This window comes from Poeciliopsis prolifica, unplaced genomic scaffold (assembly GCF_027474105.1).
Source record: "Poeciliopsis prolifica strain line A6 unplaced genomic scaffold, Auburn_PproV2 SCAFFOLD062, whole genome shotgun sequence".
In the NCBI taxonomy this organism is placed as follows: domain Eukaryota; kingdom Metazoa; phylum Chordata; class Actinopteri; order Cyprinodontiformes; family Poeciliidae; genus Poeciliopsis; species Poeciliopsis prolifica.
In genome coordinates, this window is record NW_026562437.1 from 646,989 (window position 1) to 665,243 (window position 18,255).

Genomic DNA, 18,255 nt, shown 5'->3' on the forward strand with positions numbered 1-18,255 from the left:
AAAAACTTGCAAGTTTAATACTAGCCTGTAATTGGTGACAATATCTTTGTGGCAAAACTTTTGGCACACCTGTCAGCTGTTGTTTAGCTAGGTGTATTAGCATTGTGCTAAAAGAAAAAATGGACCACATTTTCAACTGACAGTTGTAACTGTAACAAAATATCAGGTTATCCTGACTGTTATCTGGCTGACAGTATAAACCAGAGAGCTGCAGTCCTTGTGGGGGAAAAATGTACTGCAACTGTAAAAACAGGCAGGATAAAAACGCCTGAGAGTGGGTGTAGTTTTACAGTAGATTTGTAGAAATGTGTCTTTTCCTTTGCTTCTCTTGGTTTTATCATAAAGGTAAACTAAACTGAAGTCTGGCACCGTGGTTTAATTATTATTTCTATTTTTACATATTTAGTATCACAAGGGATGTTTCCCAGTCCTGTGGCAGCAATCTTCCATTTTATGCATTTTCATCCATTTTTTTTTCAAACAAAAGTTATGCAACATCAAATGTTTTTTTCTATCACGTCTTTTAATAATAAAAAAAAACAGGGAAAAGACATTTGACATGAGTAAAAATCCCACATATGGTAAAGATTTAGCACACTAGAGCATCCTGATAAAAAAAAGTTCACCCCGAGTAAACATGTATTTATACATCCTTGATTAAAAATATGATTAAAATATATAACTTTTACTTTCCAAAAGGTAAGACTAACTCTGTGAATATAGATAACATTGATCCATCTGCAACAAGGTGCTAATCTTAAAAAAATGTAAATACAAAAGTTAATTTTTTTTAAAATTGTGCAACACTTAAAAACAGCATACAGTGTAAAAGATTTTCAAAAAGCATAAACTGTATCTGCTGCTCTAGTTATCCCTAAAACTCAGAACAGATTAAAATTCTCCAAAAAAGGTCGTCGGTCAGGAAAAAAAGGCTGTTCAGCGCTTTGTGTGAGTGTCTGAAGCGCTTCTGAAAAGGAGGAGAGAAAAAGAAACAAAATAAATGAGCAGTCATGAGATTAACCGTTTAACCTCAAGAGCAGAAAATCAAACTCCTCAATGCTAGATTTCACAAAATTTTTTCAGATGTACCAATCTGGAAAAATGAGCCGTTTATCAAAGACCAATTTTAATTAGAGACGCTGTTTGCCAATATTACACACGTTTCCATGTCCTTTCTGTGACAGAACGACCACACAGCTGACACTGCTGATGCAAAATTAATTTTTTGCACATTTTTATACTTCCTTCCTTTTCAGTTTCTACTGCTTCTGAAAACAGCCCAAGCGCTTAAAAAACAAAATGTTTTTAATGTATTTTTGTGTCTGGAAAATGAGCCATTTAAAAAAACCTCCAGATTGTTGAGTCACACTCTACCGTTCACTTATAACAAGATATTTTTCCTATGTTGTAAGTCAAATAATCTGCCAATTTTTATTAATACTAAAACAAGGATACTCATCTTGCTGAAAAGTTACTTGAAGTTAGTTTATTTGCACTGAAAACTAGACCAAAAATACTTGGTAATATTTTGAGTTTTTGCAGTGTACATGAGAGTAAACTCAATTAACTTCCTGTGTGGTTTAGTCACTTGAGGTTAAAATATTACAGATATCTGAAACGTATTGAAGAATGAACTTAATGAAGCACAATTACAGTAGATGGATGATCTTGTCTTGTGTTTTATCACTGCAGAAGTCAATAAGGAGGGCGTCTGACACCGGCAGCAACCGGAGCAAACTGAGAGCAGGATCTCTTTGGCTCTGGTCCAGAAAGATTCATCTTTTGTTTATGTTGTACTAGAAAAAACGGAAGTAAAACAGAAATGAAGAAAATACAACAGGAATGGTGGCAATTTAATCTGAACTTCCATACAAACATATAAATATTCTCCAAATAAAGGTTTTTGAGACTTTTTGAGATGAAAAGTTGTCTGAAGAATAGAGGATTCACAGTGGGGAACATTATTGGCAATTCTAAGAGTTAATTTGGCCAACGTTGCTATTTACCAACAACATTAGGTTTCAACTGGAAAATTTAGCTTTAAGGTGATCTATTATGCTTCCTTAGAAGTTAGGTTTGGTTTATAGATATGTTCATTAAATATTTTGCACAAAATCATTTTCAGATAAGGTTTCAGTCTGCTCAGTTTTGCTTATTTGGGGTTGTTTTAGGCCATCTCATCACTTTAAATCCAAATGAAAATGGAACAAATGTACAATTATACAACTGTACATCTTTGAAAAGCAGAATTGGAGCCTCCTGCACAACCAACAAGAAAGCAGCAAGTGGTTTCTGGGTGGTAAGTCAACAACAAACACTTGTCTTTTCCAGCAGCCATTATACAGTTTTTGAACCAGCTCATTTTCCAGACACCAAAAAACATCAGTTGTTTATTTGTATTAGCTTGTACTAATTAATGTACAGAAATGTGGAAAATATATTTTGCAGAAAAGGTCTCCTTTTAGATGTTAGTTGGTCCTATTTCATCAACTGTTTTTACAAATTACAGACTGAAAATACTCTGTACAATAATTTCAAACTTCAACACAGTCAACGGCTCAAGGAAACAATCGTTTCTCAACAACCAACAGTCTCGATCCTCCATACATAAAAATAAAGAAAATAAATGAAACATTTTTCACGTCGTCTTGTTTGTGTGAAGAGTTTGGAGAGAAACGTCACCACTTACATCTTTCCAGAGTCTGTCCATCAGGATTTAACTTCAGCTCTGTGGTTGGTGTCCTCACTGCAGCAGAAGATAATAAGTTGACCTGGTTTCATCATGGTTTTAGTGATTCCATCAGATGGAGCCCGGTTTACTCACCTAGAACTTTCTTCTTGGGCCGACCTCTTCTTCTGGGTGTTGCAGCTTCTTTTTTCTCCTCTTGAGTCTCTCTGGAGTTGCAAATCATCAACGGGATGTTTTTAGTTTTCTCTTTGTTTTGTTGCTGAGGATCTCTGGCAGGAGTTTTTCTCCTCCTGGTTGGAGTTCTATCTTCTTTTCTTCCAACCAAAGAGTTGGACTCGGTTAGTTTTCCTGCTGTAGCTGCTTTATTTTCATTTGTTTTGTCTTGATTGGCTTGTCTGGCAGTTTGTCTGAAAGATCTTCTTAGACCAGATTTATGTTGAACAGAATCATTATAAACCATTTCCTCTGTCTCCATTTCTGCACTGATGTCTTTTGATTGTGTCTCAATTTGCTCCTGTGAACTCTCCTGCTTTTGTGATGAATTTACTCCATCCTCAGATTTAGATGCTTTAGTTCTCTGGCTTGACTTTACTGCCAAACCTTCGTCTTTGACCAAAGGTTTTTCTTCTTGAGCAGAAACTCCGAGGCCATTTCTAATCTCTTCAGCATAATCATCTCTCCCTGATTGACTGATGGTTCTTATAACAATGGCCGATTTGTCTTGATTTGTTTCATCTTGATTGGCTCTTCTGTCGGTTTTATTAACAAATGTATGTGTGTGAGATTCATCAGGAACAGAGTCCTTACAATCCGTCTTCTCTCCAGTTTCTGAACTGCTTTCCTTTATTTTTGGCTCATACTTTTCATCTGAACTTTCCTGTTTTATCGGTAAAGTATATCCCTCTTCACCACTAGAAGTTTTCTTGGAGACAACCATCGATTGTTACTCCTGCTCGACTGCTGTTTTTTATCACTATATTCCCATTCTCTGGTCGTACGTGAGAGTTGCTCCTGGCCCGTCCTTGTCAAACGTAATTTCTCAGTACTTTTTCTTGGAGACGATGGTATATCAGAGCTCCTTCTTGGTGAACCAAGAGTCTTAAACCTTCTTTTTGGTGACAATCGTCTCTCCCAATCACTTAAATGTCTTGGAGAGTCTAAGAAAATGTGGCGGTTGTGCCGCCTTGGAGATGTAGATCTAGACCTGTTGGAAACATAAAGTTCTAATTTCTAAAAAAATAAATGTATTATGGCAGGCTTGAATAATCTCTAACTCTTGCAAAGACAAACCTGAAACTATGCATACAAATGAACATCTTTATCTCTAAACTTAAATATTTAATTGACACAAACCTGCGACTGTGCCTGGGGCTGTGAAGTGATTGTTTCCTGTTGTTCTGTTTTCCCCTTCGACCTTCAGAGCTGCTGCGTCGACGAGGGCTGTTAGAGCAAGAACTACTGCTGGTAATGGCCCGTCTCTGCCTAAAACTATCACGTCGATAAGGACTTTTAGAGCGAGAACTACTGCTGGTAATGGTCCTTCTACGCCTAAAACTATCGCGTCGATAAGGACGTTTAGAGGGAGAACTACTGCTGGTAATGGTCCTTCTACGCCTAAAACTATCGCGTCGATAAGGACTTTTAGAGGGAGAACTACTGCTGGTAATGGTCCTTCTATGCCTAAAACTATCGCGTCGATAAGGACTTTTAGAGGGAGAACTACTGCTGGTAATGGTCCTTCTACGCCTAAAACTATCGCGTCGATAAGGACTTTTAGAGGGAGAACTACTGCTGGTGGAAGTTCTTTTGCGAGGATTTTTAGATGTAGAACTACTGCTGGAAGTGGTGCTTCTGCAGCGTGGGCTGTGAGAGCAAGACCGGGAATGAGTCCCATCACTGGTTTTCTTTTTGTGATCATGGGCAGTGTGGTCTGGAGTTGAGGAAGAAAGCTTGGCACTTCTAATGGGATCACTATACAGGAAAAAAATAGTGAAACTTACCATCAGTCAGAGATATATTCACTATCAGTCATTGTCGTTTGTGTAAATACAGAAATATACCTTTGCCCTGGTACTTTGCCATCCCACTCTGGGTATCTGTGGAATATTTAAGAACACTATTAAATAACATTGATTTAAGAGGAAAGGTGTAACCACACCACTTTATAAAATACCCCAGGTCAATTGTTATATTGCACAAATAGTAAATCAGCCAATCACAGGAAAGCAAGTACATCCACTTAGACTTAGTTGCGAAGGGAAAGGCAAACTCTATGAAGATCAAGCCAAGAACCAGAAACAGAAAACCAAGATGTAAACTAGTTTAAAGATGGAGGAGTTGTTGGTGCCAGATGGTCTGGTCTGAGTATTTCCAAAACTTCTTACCCACTGTGTTTAAAAAGCCAATCTCTGTTTAAACAGAATGCCTAGAACAATGGACAATATCAAGTGATCAGCTTAGTGGTCTCTGGGTTCATGGGGCGACATAAAGCACAGCCTTTCTATATAGTGCCAATGATTCATTGGCAACATGTTGGACTGATCTAAAATGATTTAAAAAGGCAAATTTTCATATTAGGCTCCAACAACAGATCAGAAAAGTATATCATTCCAGTACAATTTCTTTAAAGTACTTTCATTGCACTTTGATCAACATTGCTGTCCATTTACAAAAATTGTGTAAAACATTCCCTCTTTAACCTAAAAATATGCCAGAAAAAAACCCAAAGACTGACTGTTCCCGAAGACGTTTGCAGTTCCCAACGTGTAGACTGGATTGCTGGTGGTCAGTCCAATCCTAGCGGTCACAACAACAAACAGAACATATTTGTAAGCAGATTCCTACATCGATTTCAGTGAACTATAAACTAAATATCAATGGAAATGCATGTAAACAACTTTATACACTGTGACTAAAACATGACCTTCCATTTAAGAGAGAAATAAACCACCACCACAATAAGGGCATGTATATGAAAATGAAAAGCAAATCACAAGCACCAGTCAACGAGAGAAAACTATTTTTGACTCACCTTCAATTGAGAACAGCTGGTCTTGCATAAAGAGCAGGTACGTGGAAACTTCCTTGGTTTGCTCGCAGTACAGTCATGCATCTTGGCTAGTGACGGCAAACCCTGGAAGGTTGCAGGTTTTACTGGAGACTGGTGCTTGGATCCTTGTGTATCAGTTGTCTTGACCAGATCCACGGTTGGGACAGAAACAATATTGTTGCCAGAAGGTAGAACAGGATGTGAAACTTCTACAACAGTGGGGGTGAAAGAGGGAGCAGGAACTTGTCTCAAAGAAGTGGGCTCTGCAGGCTGCACAGCTTGTGTGATCGTCAATTGTGACTGCTTCTGAAGGAGCTTCTGTGGTGCCGTCTTTGTGATCGTTGACTGTTTTGATGTAAATGGGTGGGTTGGAGCTTTTACAGGTGGAGAAGCACAGAGGCCAGACTTTGGTGATACAATGACCCTGCTTTTATTTTGTTGAGAAAAGGCCGGGATGCTCGATTGCAAAGTCTGGTTTGATTGAGTTTCCACCTGTTGGGCCGGAGCTACAACATTCCTTGCTGAGCTCAAGCAGGTAATAGAGCCCAGCTGGTCACGTGAAGAAGTGGAACCACTGGTGTTTAACTCTAAGCATTTTTCAGACACTCTTTTAGCCTGACTGCTAGCGTCATTGTTCATCACCACAGTGAATCCACAACTTTGAGCCTTATTGAGAAAGTTCTTAACAGAGTTATCCTCAAAATTTGTTTGTTCATCCCCAGATGTGTGAAAACTGACTGATGGTGGTTCGTCATGAAATATTGTTGGCTTTTTCAAACTAACAATTCCACTTGAACTTGGTTGAGACGTAGAGTCTGATGTGGACGCAGGTAAAGCTCTGTCGGCATTCTTCATACGAATCTTTTGTAAAGTGTAGGGTAGCTTCTCAGCTGTAGTTTCCTCGTCAGGGTACTTCATGAGTTCATTCAAGTCTTCTTTTTGAAATCCACAATGCAATAAAATCTTTTCAGCTTGCCAAGGTGTGAGAACAAGCTCATGGGATAGAGGTTGGCCGATTGGTTGAGCTGCGTAATAAGGATTTAACGAAGACTCTGAGGAATTATCTTTATTAGAACTCCTACAATCTGGGAACCAGTTAAAAGAACTACTCCCACCACAAACATTGGATTGTTGATGATATTGAGAAGCTGATGAGACAGAAAAGCTTGACTCTGTTGTGGCACCTTGATCAAAAGATTGGTATGTTATTTGATTTCTGGCAGAAATATTGAAGGTACTCTGTAAATGAATGTTTGAAGTGGTTGACCTGGTTCAGGCCTGTTGATTGCAGGCAAACTAGTTCATCAAATGACTGTCCAGGTAAGTTTATGCTGGATCCAGGTCCAAGATTATGTATAGTCCTCCACATGGTCTCCTGCGTCTGTCCAGTAGAGAGTCCATATTGTCCCTGAGAGGCATTTCTATTCCCAGAGGCAAATGGATTATACATGGGATGAGACATGATAGTCAGCAGTTTTAATTAAGGAAATTTGGTAGCTTTATGGCCAAGGCAGTTGCTATTGTGGATATATATGTATAGAACAGCACATTGTCCAAACAACAATGTGAACTTTGCTCAATGACAGTGTTAGTTGGGATTTCAGATCAGCCAGCTGCATGGATGCAGCCTTCGCGATGGTCAATGAGGAAGATCTGGAGATCCTCCAGCAGCTTGTTCAGGGCCCAGGAGGCACACGATGCAAAATACCCTGACAGGAAAGAACAGCGAGATGCAGAGCAACAATTAATAACAATGGTTACTCAAGACAGCTTCGTGTACATGAATGGGGTGGAGAGAGGAATTAATCACCGGCCAACTTTAGTCTGCTCAGGTCACTCCTAGCAGAAACACAAGTCAACATACAGTAAGTGAATGTTAACAGGAAGGCGCTACAGGATCGTGATTCTTTCCTAAAAGTAGTTAACATTAGCATCAATGTGTTGAAATTAATGTCTTGTTATATTTCTTACATTAGTAGTTTATATCACTAGTTATTTTTTATTTAAAGGTTTAATGTTCTCACCCCAGAGAGGAGGAATTTGTTAAACTGTGTGTAAGACATAACTAACCTTTCTTTAACCTTGAGCATGTTTTTGCAGGTGGTGTCTTAATCTTCCTAAGGAGAACTTCCAGAGATACTCCTTAGTTGTAAAACTATCTGTGTGTCATAGGATGAGCTCTAGATAAGACAGATGGTCTGGTGTGAACATCTGTTGCCAAAAGACTGTCTGCAGCAGACTAACAATTGCAATAACATGCAAAATACAAGTTCAGAACACTGGATATATTAGCTCACATTTATTGCACTCAAATAGTCCTTTCCAATACAAATGCCGCTTGCACTATTATTGCAATGATTATATATTCACAACACATTGTGCAGCCCCACCTGGGATGGGTTCTGTGCATGGAGATTGTTGCTAATATAGTGGAAAATTTTAAGGTTACTATGACTGTAAGTGAAACAATGCAGTAGAGTGATTCTTGTGGTATGCTCGGGCTCGTGGGAAAGTCTTCTTAAGATGCTTCTCTGAAATCTGTTTTACTATAAAGTTATTCTGTTGTTTCTTGTTTCCACCCTCATGATGTCCTTGAATTTCCCGTATGAAAGATGATGTTTATGTTTGCAATCTGTTTTGCAACAAAGCAGATTGTCAAACTATGTGAATGGAATAAAGCACAGCATGTAAAAAGTATTCATAACTCAAGTGTAAAAAAAAATTGGGTAAAAAGTCTACTCAAGTACAAAGGAACTGATCAAATGATTAATGATTTAATCATTAAAAAGTACAGATGGACTAAAACTTATGAAAACTACAGGAGTGTGGTGAATATATGGTGAAAACATGCTTGTTCTTCATTCAGTGAAGTTACAGTGGGAAGTGAATACAGAAATTTAGTCAAGCAAAAATAGCGAAACTTCATAATAACAGTAAGAAAGTACAGCATAGTAAAAAAAATATCTTCTAATATTTTGTTTTCCTCTAAAAACAGACTCACGTAATTACTATCCAGTAGAAAGTGGTTTTACACCATTATTTGGACGAGCATTTCTTTCATTAAGACATGACCTCTGACCTCGGGGTAAGCGTAATCTCTGACCAACACGAGGAAATTAAGCTGAAGTTGGTTTCAGATTGGAAATGTCAGCAGGTATTTCCTTTCAGCAACCTCACAAAAACTCTTTGAAGAATTCTTAATTTCCCTTTGGGTTTAATAAAGTGGTTTTGAATTAGAATTTAATTTGAAAAACATTTCAAACCAGCCCAGGTGTTGCATGGAATGAGTGTGAATACGAATCTAAACTTTAGTTTCACAGATGAGATTTTAATCCACAAACTGGGATTAAAATATTCTGCTATGCAGGTTTGATTCTTACAGTTTTGGACCTGGAGCGATTCTAGTGTGATCCAGAGGCAAAACAAAAGTGGTGAAATCAACCTTTTTTGAAGTTTCACAAATCAGAAAAGAACTTCACAAATCCCAAACATGTTTTTAAATATCCTACTATGAGAGCAGAATAATCCAGCCCAGGTTTGAGGAGGCTGCTGTTGTAGTTTTGCAGCTACAGCGGATTAAAGGTGAGCTGTGACGGAATCGCCCTTTAGACATTTCCGGGTCGGAAGTTGCAGTCGGACATCAACTTCAGCCCTGTGAGCGAGAGGCGGATGGGAGGGGAGGACTGTTCCCTTAAGACAGTTTTTAACCAAAACAAGTTCCCAAATTCAGAGCCTCTTAACGAAGCTCACCAGTTATAGCCGGGCATGTCCAGCCGGAGTCAAGACGTTTAACGTCCGGAGCTTAATTTAGACAACGCACCAAACTGACATTAAAACTCGTTATTTGTTTTTAAGCGAGAATAAAGTTACATCAACTCGTCACAACTTTGGCCGTGTGGGACTGTTAGGATCGAGAATGTTGTAATATAGCTGTACGTCTGTTATTCACGAAGAAGGAGGAAAATCTTCAGCATCTTACCTTCAGCTGTAACTGAAGTTCTGATTCGTCTCCTGTCTCTTTCGCCTTCTTCTTCTTGAGTTTTATTGACGGTTGGCCCAAAACGTTCGCTACGCATTACCGCCACCAACCGGTAAGTAGTGTGAAACAAATGGCAAAAAACCAAGTACATAAAAAAATAGATCCTATTATACAACTTAAAAAAATAAATAAATAGCCCGATATTCCATATTTCCTTAATGTTTTTGAAATAACTACGTTTTTGACTAACTGTTCCTCTCAATCTGGTAATTTCTGCAATGCAAAATGACATGTTCTTATTGTCTCATCTTCTTGGTGTTTTCCTTGTGCTGGAACCCAAGTAAAATTTACTGTAAGCCCCATCATGTTTCTCTAAACTGTTTTTCTACTTTTGCTGGAACTTACTCACTTCTCTCAAGCTTGGGGACCAACTAAACACTGCCACCTACTGGCTGGTGATGTGAACTGATTTTTTTTAGGGTTTTAAAAACTTGCAAGTTTAATACTAGCCTGTAATTGGTGACAATATCTTTGTGGCAAAACTTTTGGCACACCTGTCAGCTGTTGTTTAGCTAGGTGTATTAGCATTGTGCTAAAAGAAAAATGGACCACATTTTCAACTGACAGTTGTAACTGTAACAAAATATCAGGTTATCCTGACTGTTATCTGGCTGACAGTATAAACCAGAGAGCTGCAGTCCTTGTGGGGGAAAAATGTACTGCAACTGTAAAAACAGGCAGGATAAGACGCCTGACAGTGGGTGTAGTTTTACAGTAGATTTGTAGAAATATGTCTTTTCCTTTGCTTCTCTTGGTTTTATCATAAAGGTAAACTAAACTGAAGTCTGGCACCGTGGTTTAATTATTATTTCTATTTTTACATATTTAGTATCACAAGGGATGTTTCCCAGTCCTGTGGCAGCAATCTTCCATTTTATGCATTTTCATCCATTTTTTTTTCAAACAAAAGTTATGCAACATCAAATGTTTTTTTCTATCACATCTTTTAATTATAAAAAAAAAACAGGGAAAAGACATTTGACATGAGTAAAAATCCCACATATGCTAAAGATTTAGCACACTAGAGCATCCTGATAAAAAAAAGTTCACCCCGAGTAACCATGTATTCATACATCCTTGATTAAAAATATGATTAAAATATATAACTTTTACTTTCCAAAAGGTAAGACTAACTCTGTGAATATAGATAACATTGATCCATCTGCAACAAGGTGCTGATCTTAAAAAAATGTAAATACAAAAGTTGATTTTTTTTTAAATTGTGCAACACTTAAAAAACAGCATCCAGTGTAAAAGATTTTCAAAAAGCATAAACTGTATCTGCTGCCCTAGTTATCCCATAAAACTCAGAACAGATTAAAATTCTCCAAAAAAGGTCGTCGGTCAGGAAAAAAAGGCTGTTCAGCGCTTTGTGTGAGTGTCTGAAGCGCTTCTGAAAAGGAGGAGAGAAAAAGAAACAAAATAAATGAGCAGTCATGAGATTAACCGTTTAACCTCAAGAGCAGAAAATCAACAGACTCCTCAATGCTAGATTTCACAAAATTTTTTCAGATGTACCGATCTGGAAAAATGAGCCGTTTATCAAAGACCAATTTTAATTAGAGACGCTGTTTGCCAATATTACACACGTTTCCATGTCCTTTCTGTGACAGAACGACCACACAGCTGACACTGCTGATGCAAAATTAATTTTTTGCACATTTTTATACTTCCTTCCTTTTCAGTTTCTACTGCTTCTGAAAACAGCCCAAGCGCTTAAAAAACAAAATGTTTTTAATGTATTTTGTGTCTGGAAAATGAGCCATTTAAAAAACCTCCAGATTGTTGAGTCACACTCTACCGTTCACTTATAACAAGATATTTTTCCTATGTTGTAAGTCAAATAATCTGCCAATTTTTATTAATACTAAAACAAGGGTACTCATCTTGCTGAAAAGTTACTTGAAGTTAGTTTATTTGCACTGAAAACTAGACCAAAAATACTTGGTAATATTTTGAGTTTTTGCAGTGTACATGAGAGTAAACTCAATTAACTTCCTGTGTGGTTTAGTCACTTGAGGTTAAAATATTACAGATATCTGAAACGTATTGAAGAATGAACTTAATGAAGCACAATTACAGTAGATGGATGATCTTGTCTTGTGTTTTATCACTGCAGAAGTCAATAAGGAGGGCGTCTGACACCGGCAGCAACCGGAGCAAACTGAGAGCAGCATCTCTTTGGCTCTGGTCCAGAAAGATCCATCTTTCGTTTATGTTGTACTAGAAAAAACGGAAGTAAAACAGAAATAAAGAAAATACAACAGGAATGGTGGCAATTTAATCTGAACTTCCATACAAACATATAAATATTCTCCAAATAAAGGTTTTTGAGACTTTTTGAGATGAAAAGTTGTCTGAAGAATAGAGGATTCACAGTGGGGAACATTATTGGCAATTCTAAGAGTTAATTTGGCCAACGTTGCTATTTACCAACAACATTAGGTTTCAACTGGAAAATTTAGCTTAAAGGTGATCTATTATGCTTCCTTAGAAGTTAGGTTTGGTTTATAGATATGTTCATTAAATATTTTGCACAAAATCATTTTCAGATAAGGTTTCAGTCTGCTCAGTTTTTGCTTATTTGGGTTGTTTTAGGCCATCTCATCACTTTAAATCCAAATGAAAATGGAACAAATGTACAATTATACAACTGTACATCTTTGAAAAGCAGAATTGGAGCCTCCTGCACAACCAACAAGAAAGCAGCAAGTGGTTTCTGGGTGGTAAGTCAACAACAAAACACTTGTCTTTTCCAGCAGCCATTATACAGTTTTTGAACCAGCTCATTTTCCAGACACCAAAAAACATCAGTTGTTTATTTGTATTAGCTTGTACTAATTAATGTACAGAAATGTGGAAAATATATATTTTGCAGAAAAGGTCTCCTTTTAGATGTTAGTTGGTCCTATTTTATCAACTGTTTTTACAAATTACAGACTGAAAATACTCTGTACAATAATTTCAAACTTCAACACAGTCAGCGGCTCAAGGAAACAATCGTTTCTCAACAACCAACAGTCTCGATCCTCCATACAGAAAAATAAGAAAATAAATGAAACATTTTTCACGTCGTCTTGTTTGTGTGAAGAGTTTTGGAGAGAAACGTCACCACTTACATCTTTCCAGAGTCTGTCCATCAGGATTTAACTTCAGCTCGTGGTTGGTGTCCTCACTGCAGCAGAAGATAATAAGTTGACCTGGTTTCATCATGGTTTTAGTGATTCCATCAGATGGAGCCCGGTTTACTCACCTAGAAACTTTCTTCTTGGGCCGACCTCTTCTTCTGGGTGTTGCAGCTTTTTTTTCTCCTCTTGAGTCTCTCTGGAGTTGCAAAATCAACGGGATGTTTTTAGTTTTCTCTTTGTTTTGTTGCTGAGGATCTCTGGCAGGAGTTTTTCTCCCTGGTTGGAGTTCTATCTTTTTTCTTCCAACCAAAGAGTTGGACGGTTAGTTTCCTGCTGTAGCTGCTTTATTTTCATTTGTTTTGTCTTGATTGGCTTGTCTGGCAGTTTGTCTGAAAGATCTTCTTAGACCAGATTTATGTTGAACAGAATCATTATAAACCATTTCCTCTGTCTCCATTTCTGCACTGATGTCTTTTGATTGTGTCTCAATTTGCTCCTGTGAACTCTCCTGCTTTTGTGATGAATTTACTCCATCCTCAGATTTAGATGCTTTAGTTCTCTGGCTTGACTTTACTGCCAAACCTTCGTCTTTGACCAAAGGTTTTTCTTCTTGAGCAGAAACTCCGAGGCCATCCTTTCTAATCTCTTCAGCATAATCATCTCTCCCTGATTGACTGATGGTTCTTATAACAATGGCCGATTTGTCTTGATTTGTTTCATCTTGATTGGCTCTTCTGTCGGTTTTATTAACAAATGTATGTGTGTGAGATTCATCAGGAACAGAGTCCTTACAATCCGTCTTCTCTCCAGTTTCTGAACTGCTTTCCTTTATTTTTGGCTCATACTTTTCATCTGAACTTTCCTGTTTTATCGGTAAAGTATATCCCTCTTCACCACTAGAAGTTTTCATCGTCTGGTCCAATATTACTTTTGAGTCCTCATCTTTTCTCAGAGGTTTTTCCTCTTCAATTGCAACCAAAAGCTCTTTGGTGGCAATATGTTTTGAATCAAGAGGGTTATTTTTCTGCTCCACATGATTCCTCTTATTATTGTCAATTTTCTTCAGTTTTTCTTCGCTTTCTGTTCCGTCTTTGAGTGTTTCAGCTTTAAAACAGTCTTGGTTCAAATTTGATGTTTCCACTCTAGGATCTAACTGACTTTTTGCAGTGCAACTCTCTGCTGACACCTTGTGGTTAGCCTTTGCTACTGCAGCAGAAGTAAGTACAGCTCCATGTTTCTCCGACTGAGGAGTTTCTGCAGACGTTGCAGGTGAACTGGAGCTTTGACTTGAGGATGCAGATGATGTTTGTGGTGCTCTGAGAGGAGCCTCTCTCTTGCTCTGCTGATCTTTCTCATTTATAGATTCTAAAGACTTAGAAGTCTGTGAGGAAGAGGAAGGAAAAATTTTACTGCCGCTTGCAGAAGAGTACTGATTACTTTGAGATTTCATATTCTCCGGTGCGTCTTTTTGTGTTTTTACTGACAGAGACGTGGCGCCAGACATCAAGCTACTTTTTGTGGATCCAGTTGATGAGTCTTTATTAGACTTTGGGATGTCTCCAGTTGCAGATGATGAATGCAACATTTTCATTTCTTTGGTGGTTGGGTTGCAAGAAGAGGGACTTTTAAAGCTGCTGCCGCTTCCACTGGAAATCTAGAGGAAAATATATGAAAGATTAATAACTTTTCCTAACAGACGCTCTGTAATTTTGCTAGTTTATGTTTGATTGGACATTTATTAAGAGTAAATGAAATAAGTGTTGGGCTTTGTTGTTGTTTCAGTCAACCTGAAGGAATCTTGTTCCTTTATGAGATGTGATCAGACTTATGTCTGTCAGAGGACTGCATGTTGCAGATCTCTTGTCCATCGTCTTAAATGGTGTGGCGTTAGGTTTGACACTCATGGTGCCGAGTTCAAGGTTCACTGCAATTTTTTCACAGTCCTTCAGTCGCTCTTTTCGGCTCAACAAACTGTAATAAAAGCAGACAAATGTTAGGGAAAAGAGATCTTAAAGATGATCAATCATGCTTCCTGAAACAGGTTAGGATATCCCTTTATTTATGACATTTTTTTGCACAAAATAATTCATAGTTATTGAGATTTCAGTCAGTTTAGTTCTGCACATTTTGAGCCATTTTAGGGCGTCTTGTAACTTTAAATCCAAATAAGCTGCTATTGGTCACTTCACCCAGCTCAAGATTTGCATTCTCACTCTCTGAACGGCTGCAAACAGATGCACAATTATACAAATGTACATCTTTGAAAAGCAGAAGTGGAGCCTCCTACACAACCATCAAGAATGGTAGGTCAACAACAAAACACTTGTCTTTTCCAGAAAGAAAATTTGTACAGCACATTCAGTTGGGGAAAAAAAAAGCTGACCAAATCTGCTAGTGCTCCACTTTGGTTGCTTGACAATAAAGTTGAATTCTATTCTATTCTATTCTATTCTATTCTATTCTAGGTGACGGGCTGAGCTTGGCTGGGGTTGCTAGGTAATGGTGCAGTCAGATGTTTGAAACGGCTCATTTTCTAAACACCAAAAAACATCAAATCCCCAAATAACGGCTGGGTGATTTTTTTTCCTAAGCTGTTAGTAAGCTCTTAGCAACAGTGGAGACAAAATGGAGGTACAAAATATAAAAAATGTGGATTTTAAACAGTAGGTCCCATTTCACTCATTGAACTCACTGAAAATAAAATCATACAGGCACTGTGTTATGCTTGAAGTCAGAAGAAATTCTCACCTTTCAACACGTCCAACCAGATTCCTAAAAAATGCAGAAAAAAAAGAAAAAACACATTTAAGCTTCAGATACACAATCTAAAAAAAATAATAAAAATCATCCGTTCATTTATTTTTATTAAACTTATAAAGTTTACACATTTACCAAGCTTCATGCTGTTGAGCTAATTTGCGAACTGACAACTTTTCCACCACTTTTCTGACTCCGCTGGACTCGGCCATCTCCACGTAAATCTGTGGTGAATCAACAGGATGCAGCAAACAGCAGCAAGGGAGAAAATTTATTGAGTCTACGAACAAAAAAATGTAACTTTACTGACACTTTGGCATGGCCTTTACAATTTTGTTACAAATAAATGTTTAATATCTGTTGTAAAAAAATGTAAATACTGATATTTAAATTTTACTCAACCTTTTTTTTTAAAAAAAACAACTGCATGAAAATTTAATTCCACTAAAAAAAGAAAATGCATAAAACACAGAATACAGTATTTTTTTTTTTTTTGTCGTACCCTGTTGGCAAGCGGCAGGAAGCTGGCGAAAGTAGCGATGCTCGCCACTTCTTCCATAACCATCATCGTAATATGCTCGTTTGTCCCTGAAGCCTCCACAACGAGCAGCCGCTCCCCCAAAGACGTCAGGTCTGGAACATGCTGGGGAAGAAATATTTTTCGGTTTTAGTTTAAAGTCGTAGCAGATTTTACACGTTAAAGTATTTGAAAAAGTGAAAATTCACTCACAATGTTGCTCCATTTCATCAGAGATCTGAACATGGATTCCTGAAACAACATTAATATCAAGTGGATTATATTTACTTATGGACCAGTGGCCGTGTGGCGTCACGCAGCCATTTTCTGCTGGAGGCCAAACTATGACTAGCATTGGTTTTAGCCGTTAAGTTGTCAAAATAACACACCAAATCTTAAATGTACTCCTGATACATAGAAGAGAAACGAACGCAGTGATTTGCAATTGTAAACAATACGGCAACTGGATAGGGTTAAGAAAAAGTTTTAAGTTAAAAAATTAGGGAGGGAGAGAGAAACTGTTCTACTGTGACAGTAAGATGCAATAAGTTAGTTTCATGATGTCCTGGACATACGTCAGAGCTTTACACAAAGCGTAACATAAGTTAATCAAAGTCAAATATCAATAAGCGAAAATAAACGAAAGTTACAGATGGAAAAGAGCCAGTTGTGTCTCATACCTCACTGGACCCAAGGCCGAGATCCTCCAACAGCAAATGGATGTTTGGAATGAAGCCTTTGAAGTAAACTCGTTTCCTGTTTCGATCTCTAAGAAATCTTATGCAAGCAAAACTGCTGCTGAAAATCACAAAAGCCTGCAAATGAAGAGGTATGAAGGGTCATGACACCCTGTACACTAAAAACATTTATGAATCAAGGAAAAAGTGATGAAACTCTGCTGAACTTGGCCTTTACCCTCCTCTGCAGTGGTAAAACCACAACATTGTTGTACAGCGTGTGAAGGTTCTGTTCGGGAAAATGCCTCCACACCAGCATAGCCACTTCCTCGTGTGTGTAGCTTCTGTTTGGTAAACCAGTCAACATGACGGCTGCAAACTTCAAATCGCGCTCAGAAATCTACACAAAAAGAGTTAAAATAAACTTTATTAAAATTTGGAACAGGCTTGAAAATTCAGACATCTTAATTAGAAAACTTTTTAGGAAATTGGTGTTTATGTTGAATCCTAATTAATAGTATTTAAAAAGTTGAAAATACAAGTACAGGAATAAAAACGTACCCTGGCACAGGTATTCCTGTCGACTGTCTGAAAAGCTGGGACAAAAAGGCAGATTACATCAAATATCCATGCATAAAATAATCAAACATCGTCATTGGTTAGTGTGAATGTTGCAAGTATAGAAAAATCAGACATGGAGACGTTCTCAAATCCGTCTGGGAGATAATTCTTGGTGGTTTTTTGAAGTTCTGTAACTAGATGGCATTAATTCAGCTTAATTTTTTGATAAGTAGTGGTCAACACCGATCAGATCAATAAACTGATTGGTGGTTGAAACACCTCAAGAGTCACTTCCAGTCACAATGTTCAGTGTTTCAGTTACATTAGCTTCTCTGTACTTGTCTCACCTGGAACCTTGAAGAAAGGAGATGCAGTGTGAACAACATAAGGACTTTTCGTCACGGTCATCCATAATGGCGGCTTGGTTCCCTCTGGAATGGCGCCTGCTGTTTGTGGGACGCTGGTCTCAACCGAGATATTATCCCAGATTTGCAAAGCATGTTCTGATATGCTTAGCGCTGCACAAACAAAATATGGTTGGTTTGAATTTATCTCAACTATCCTGAAGGTAAAACTACTGCTGCAGGAAAGAGCTGCTGCTGCTGCTGTTTTGTTAGCATCGAGTGCCGCGGCGGGCACAACTCAAGTATGAACGGAGGAAGAAAGGAAAGAAAAAAATAGAAAAACAAAAATGAAGAAACAAAAACAAAACACTCAAAGAATAAAAAAACAGAAAAGGAAAGATTTAAAAGAAAAAAAAAACATGATGGATACAAAAACCAAAACAAAAGAAAACTGGGGGAAAAAGAAAGAAAAATAGAAACAAAAACAGAAGAAA

General features: G+C 37.8%; 2 protein-coding genes and 3 long non-coding RNA genes across 5 annotated transcripts; all 5 read right to left on the reverse strand.

Moving 5' to 3' along the window:
- Positions 1 to 510: 510 nt before the first annotated feature.
- Positions 511 to 3,329, reverse strand: LOC129379870 (uncharacterized). Its single transcript, XR_008608248.1, has 3 exons — positions 2,825 to 3,329; positions 2,690 to 2,746; positions 511 to 967 (listed from the first exon to the last, which is right to left on the reverse strand). It is a non-coding gene; the product is annotated as an uncharacterized LOC129379870 (long non-coding RNA).
- Positions 3,330 to 3,352: 23 nt separating this feature from the next.
- On the reverse strand, positions 3,353 to 6,993 carry LOC129379871 (uncharacterized protein DDB_G0271670-like). The gene is made up of 5 exons (XM_055060802.1): positions 5,721 to 6,993; positions 5,424 to 5,485; positions 4,750 to 4,785; positions 4,043 to 4,660; positions 3,353 to 3,893 (listed from the first exon to the last, which is right to left on the reverse strand). Exons 1-5 carry the CDS (start codon positions 6,654 to 6,656, stop codon positions 3,572 to 3,574), a joined length of 1,974 nt encoding a protein of 657 aa, XP_054916777.1. The 5' UTR covers positions 6,657 to 6,993; the 3' UTR covers positions 3,353 to 3,571.
- A 409-nt stretch (positions 6,994 to 7,402) lies between these two features.
- Positions 7,403 to 9,761, reverse strand: LOC129379872 (uncharacterized). Its single transcript, XR_008608249.1, has 4 exons — positions 9,718 to 9,761; positions 7,809 to 7,918; positions 7,549 to 7,577; positions 7,403 to 7,447 (listed from the first exon to the last, which is right to left on the reverse strand). It is a non-coding gene; the product is annotated as an uncharacterized LOC129379872 (long non-coding RNA).
- Positions 9,762 to 10,754: 993 nt separating this feature from the next.
- On the reverse strand, positions 10,755 to 12,936 carry LOC129379933 (uncharacterized). Its single transcript, XR_008608257.1, has 3 exons — positions 12,897 to 12,936; positions 11,858 to 12,000; positions 10,755 to 11,170 (listed from the first exon to the last, which is right to left on the reverse strand). It is a non-coding gene; the product is annotated as an uncharacterized LOC129379933 (long non-coding RNA).
- Positions 12,937 to 13,227: 291 nt separating this feature from the next.
- LOC129379906 (uncharacterized) lies at positions 13,228 to 17,453 on the reverse strand. The gene is made up of 9 exons (XM_055060849.1): positions 17,418 to 17,453; positions 17,095 to 17,256; positions 16,860 to 16,994; positions 16,393 to 16,431; positions 16,165 to 16,305; positions 15,798 to 15,886; positions 15,654 to 15,677; positions 14,693 to 14,876; positions 13,228 to 14,559 (listed from the first exon to the last, which is right to left on the reverse strand). The coding sequence occupies exons 2-9, from the start codon at positions 17,221 to 17,223 to the stop codon at positions 13,228 to 13,230; spliced, it is 2,073 nt and encodes a 690-aa protein (XP_054916824.1). The 5' UTR covers positions 17,224 to 17,256; positions 17,418 to 17,453.
- Between the last annotated feature and the right edge of the window lie 802 nt (positions 17,454 to 18,255).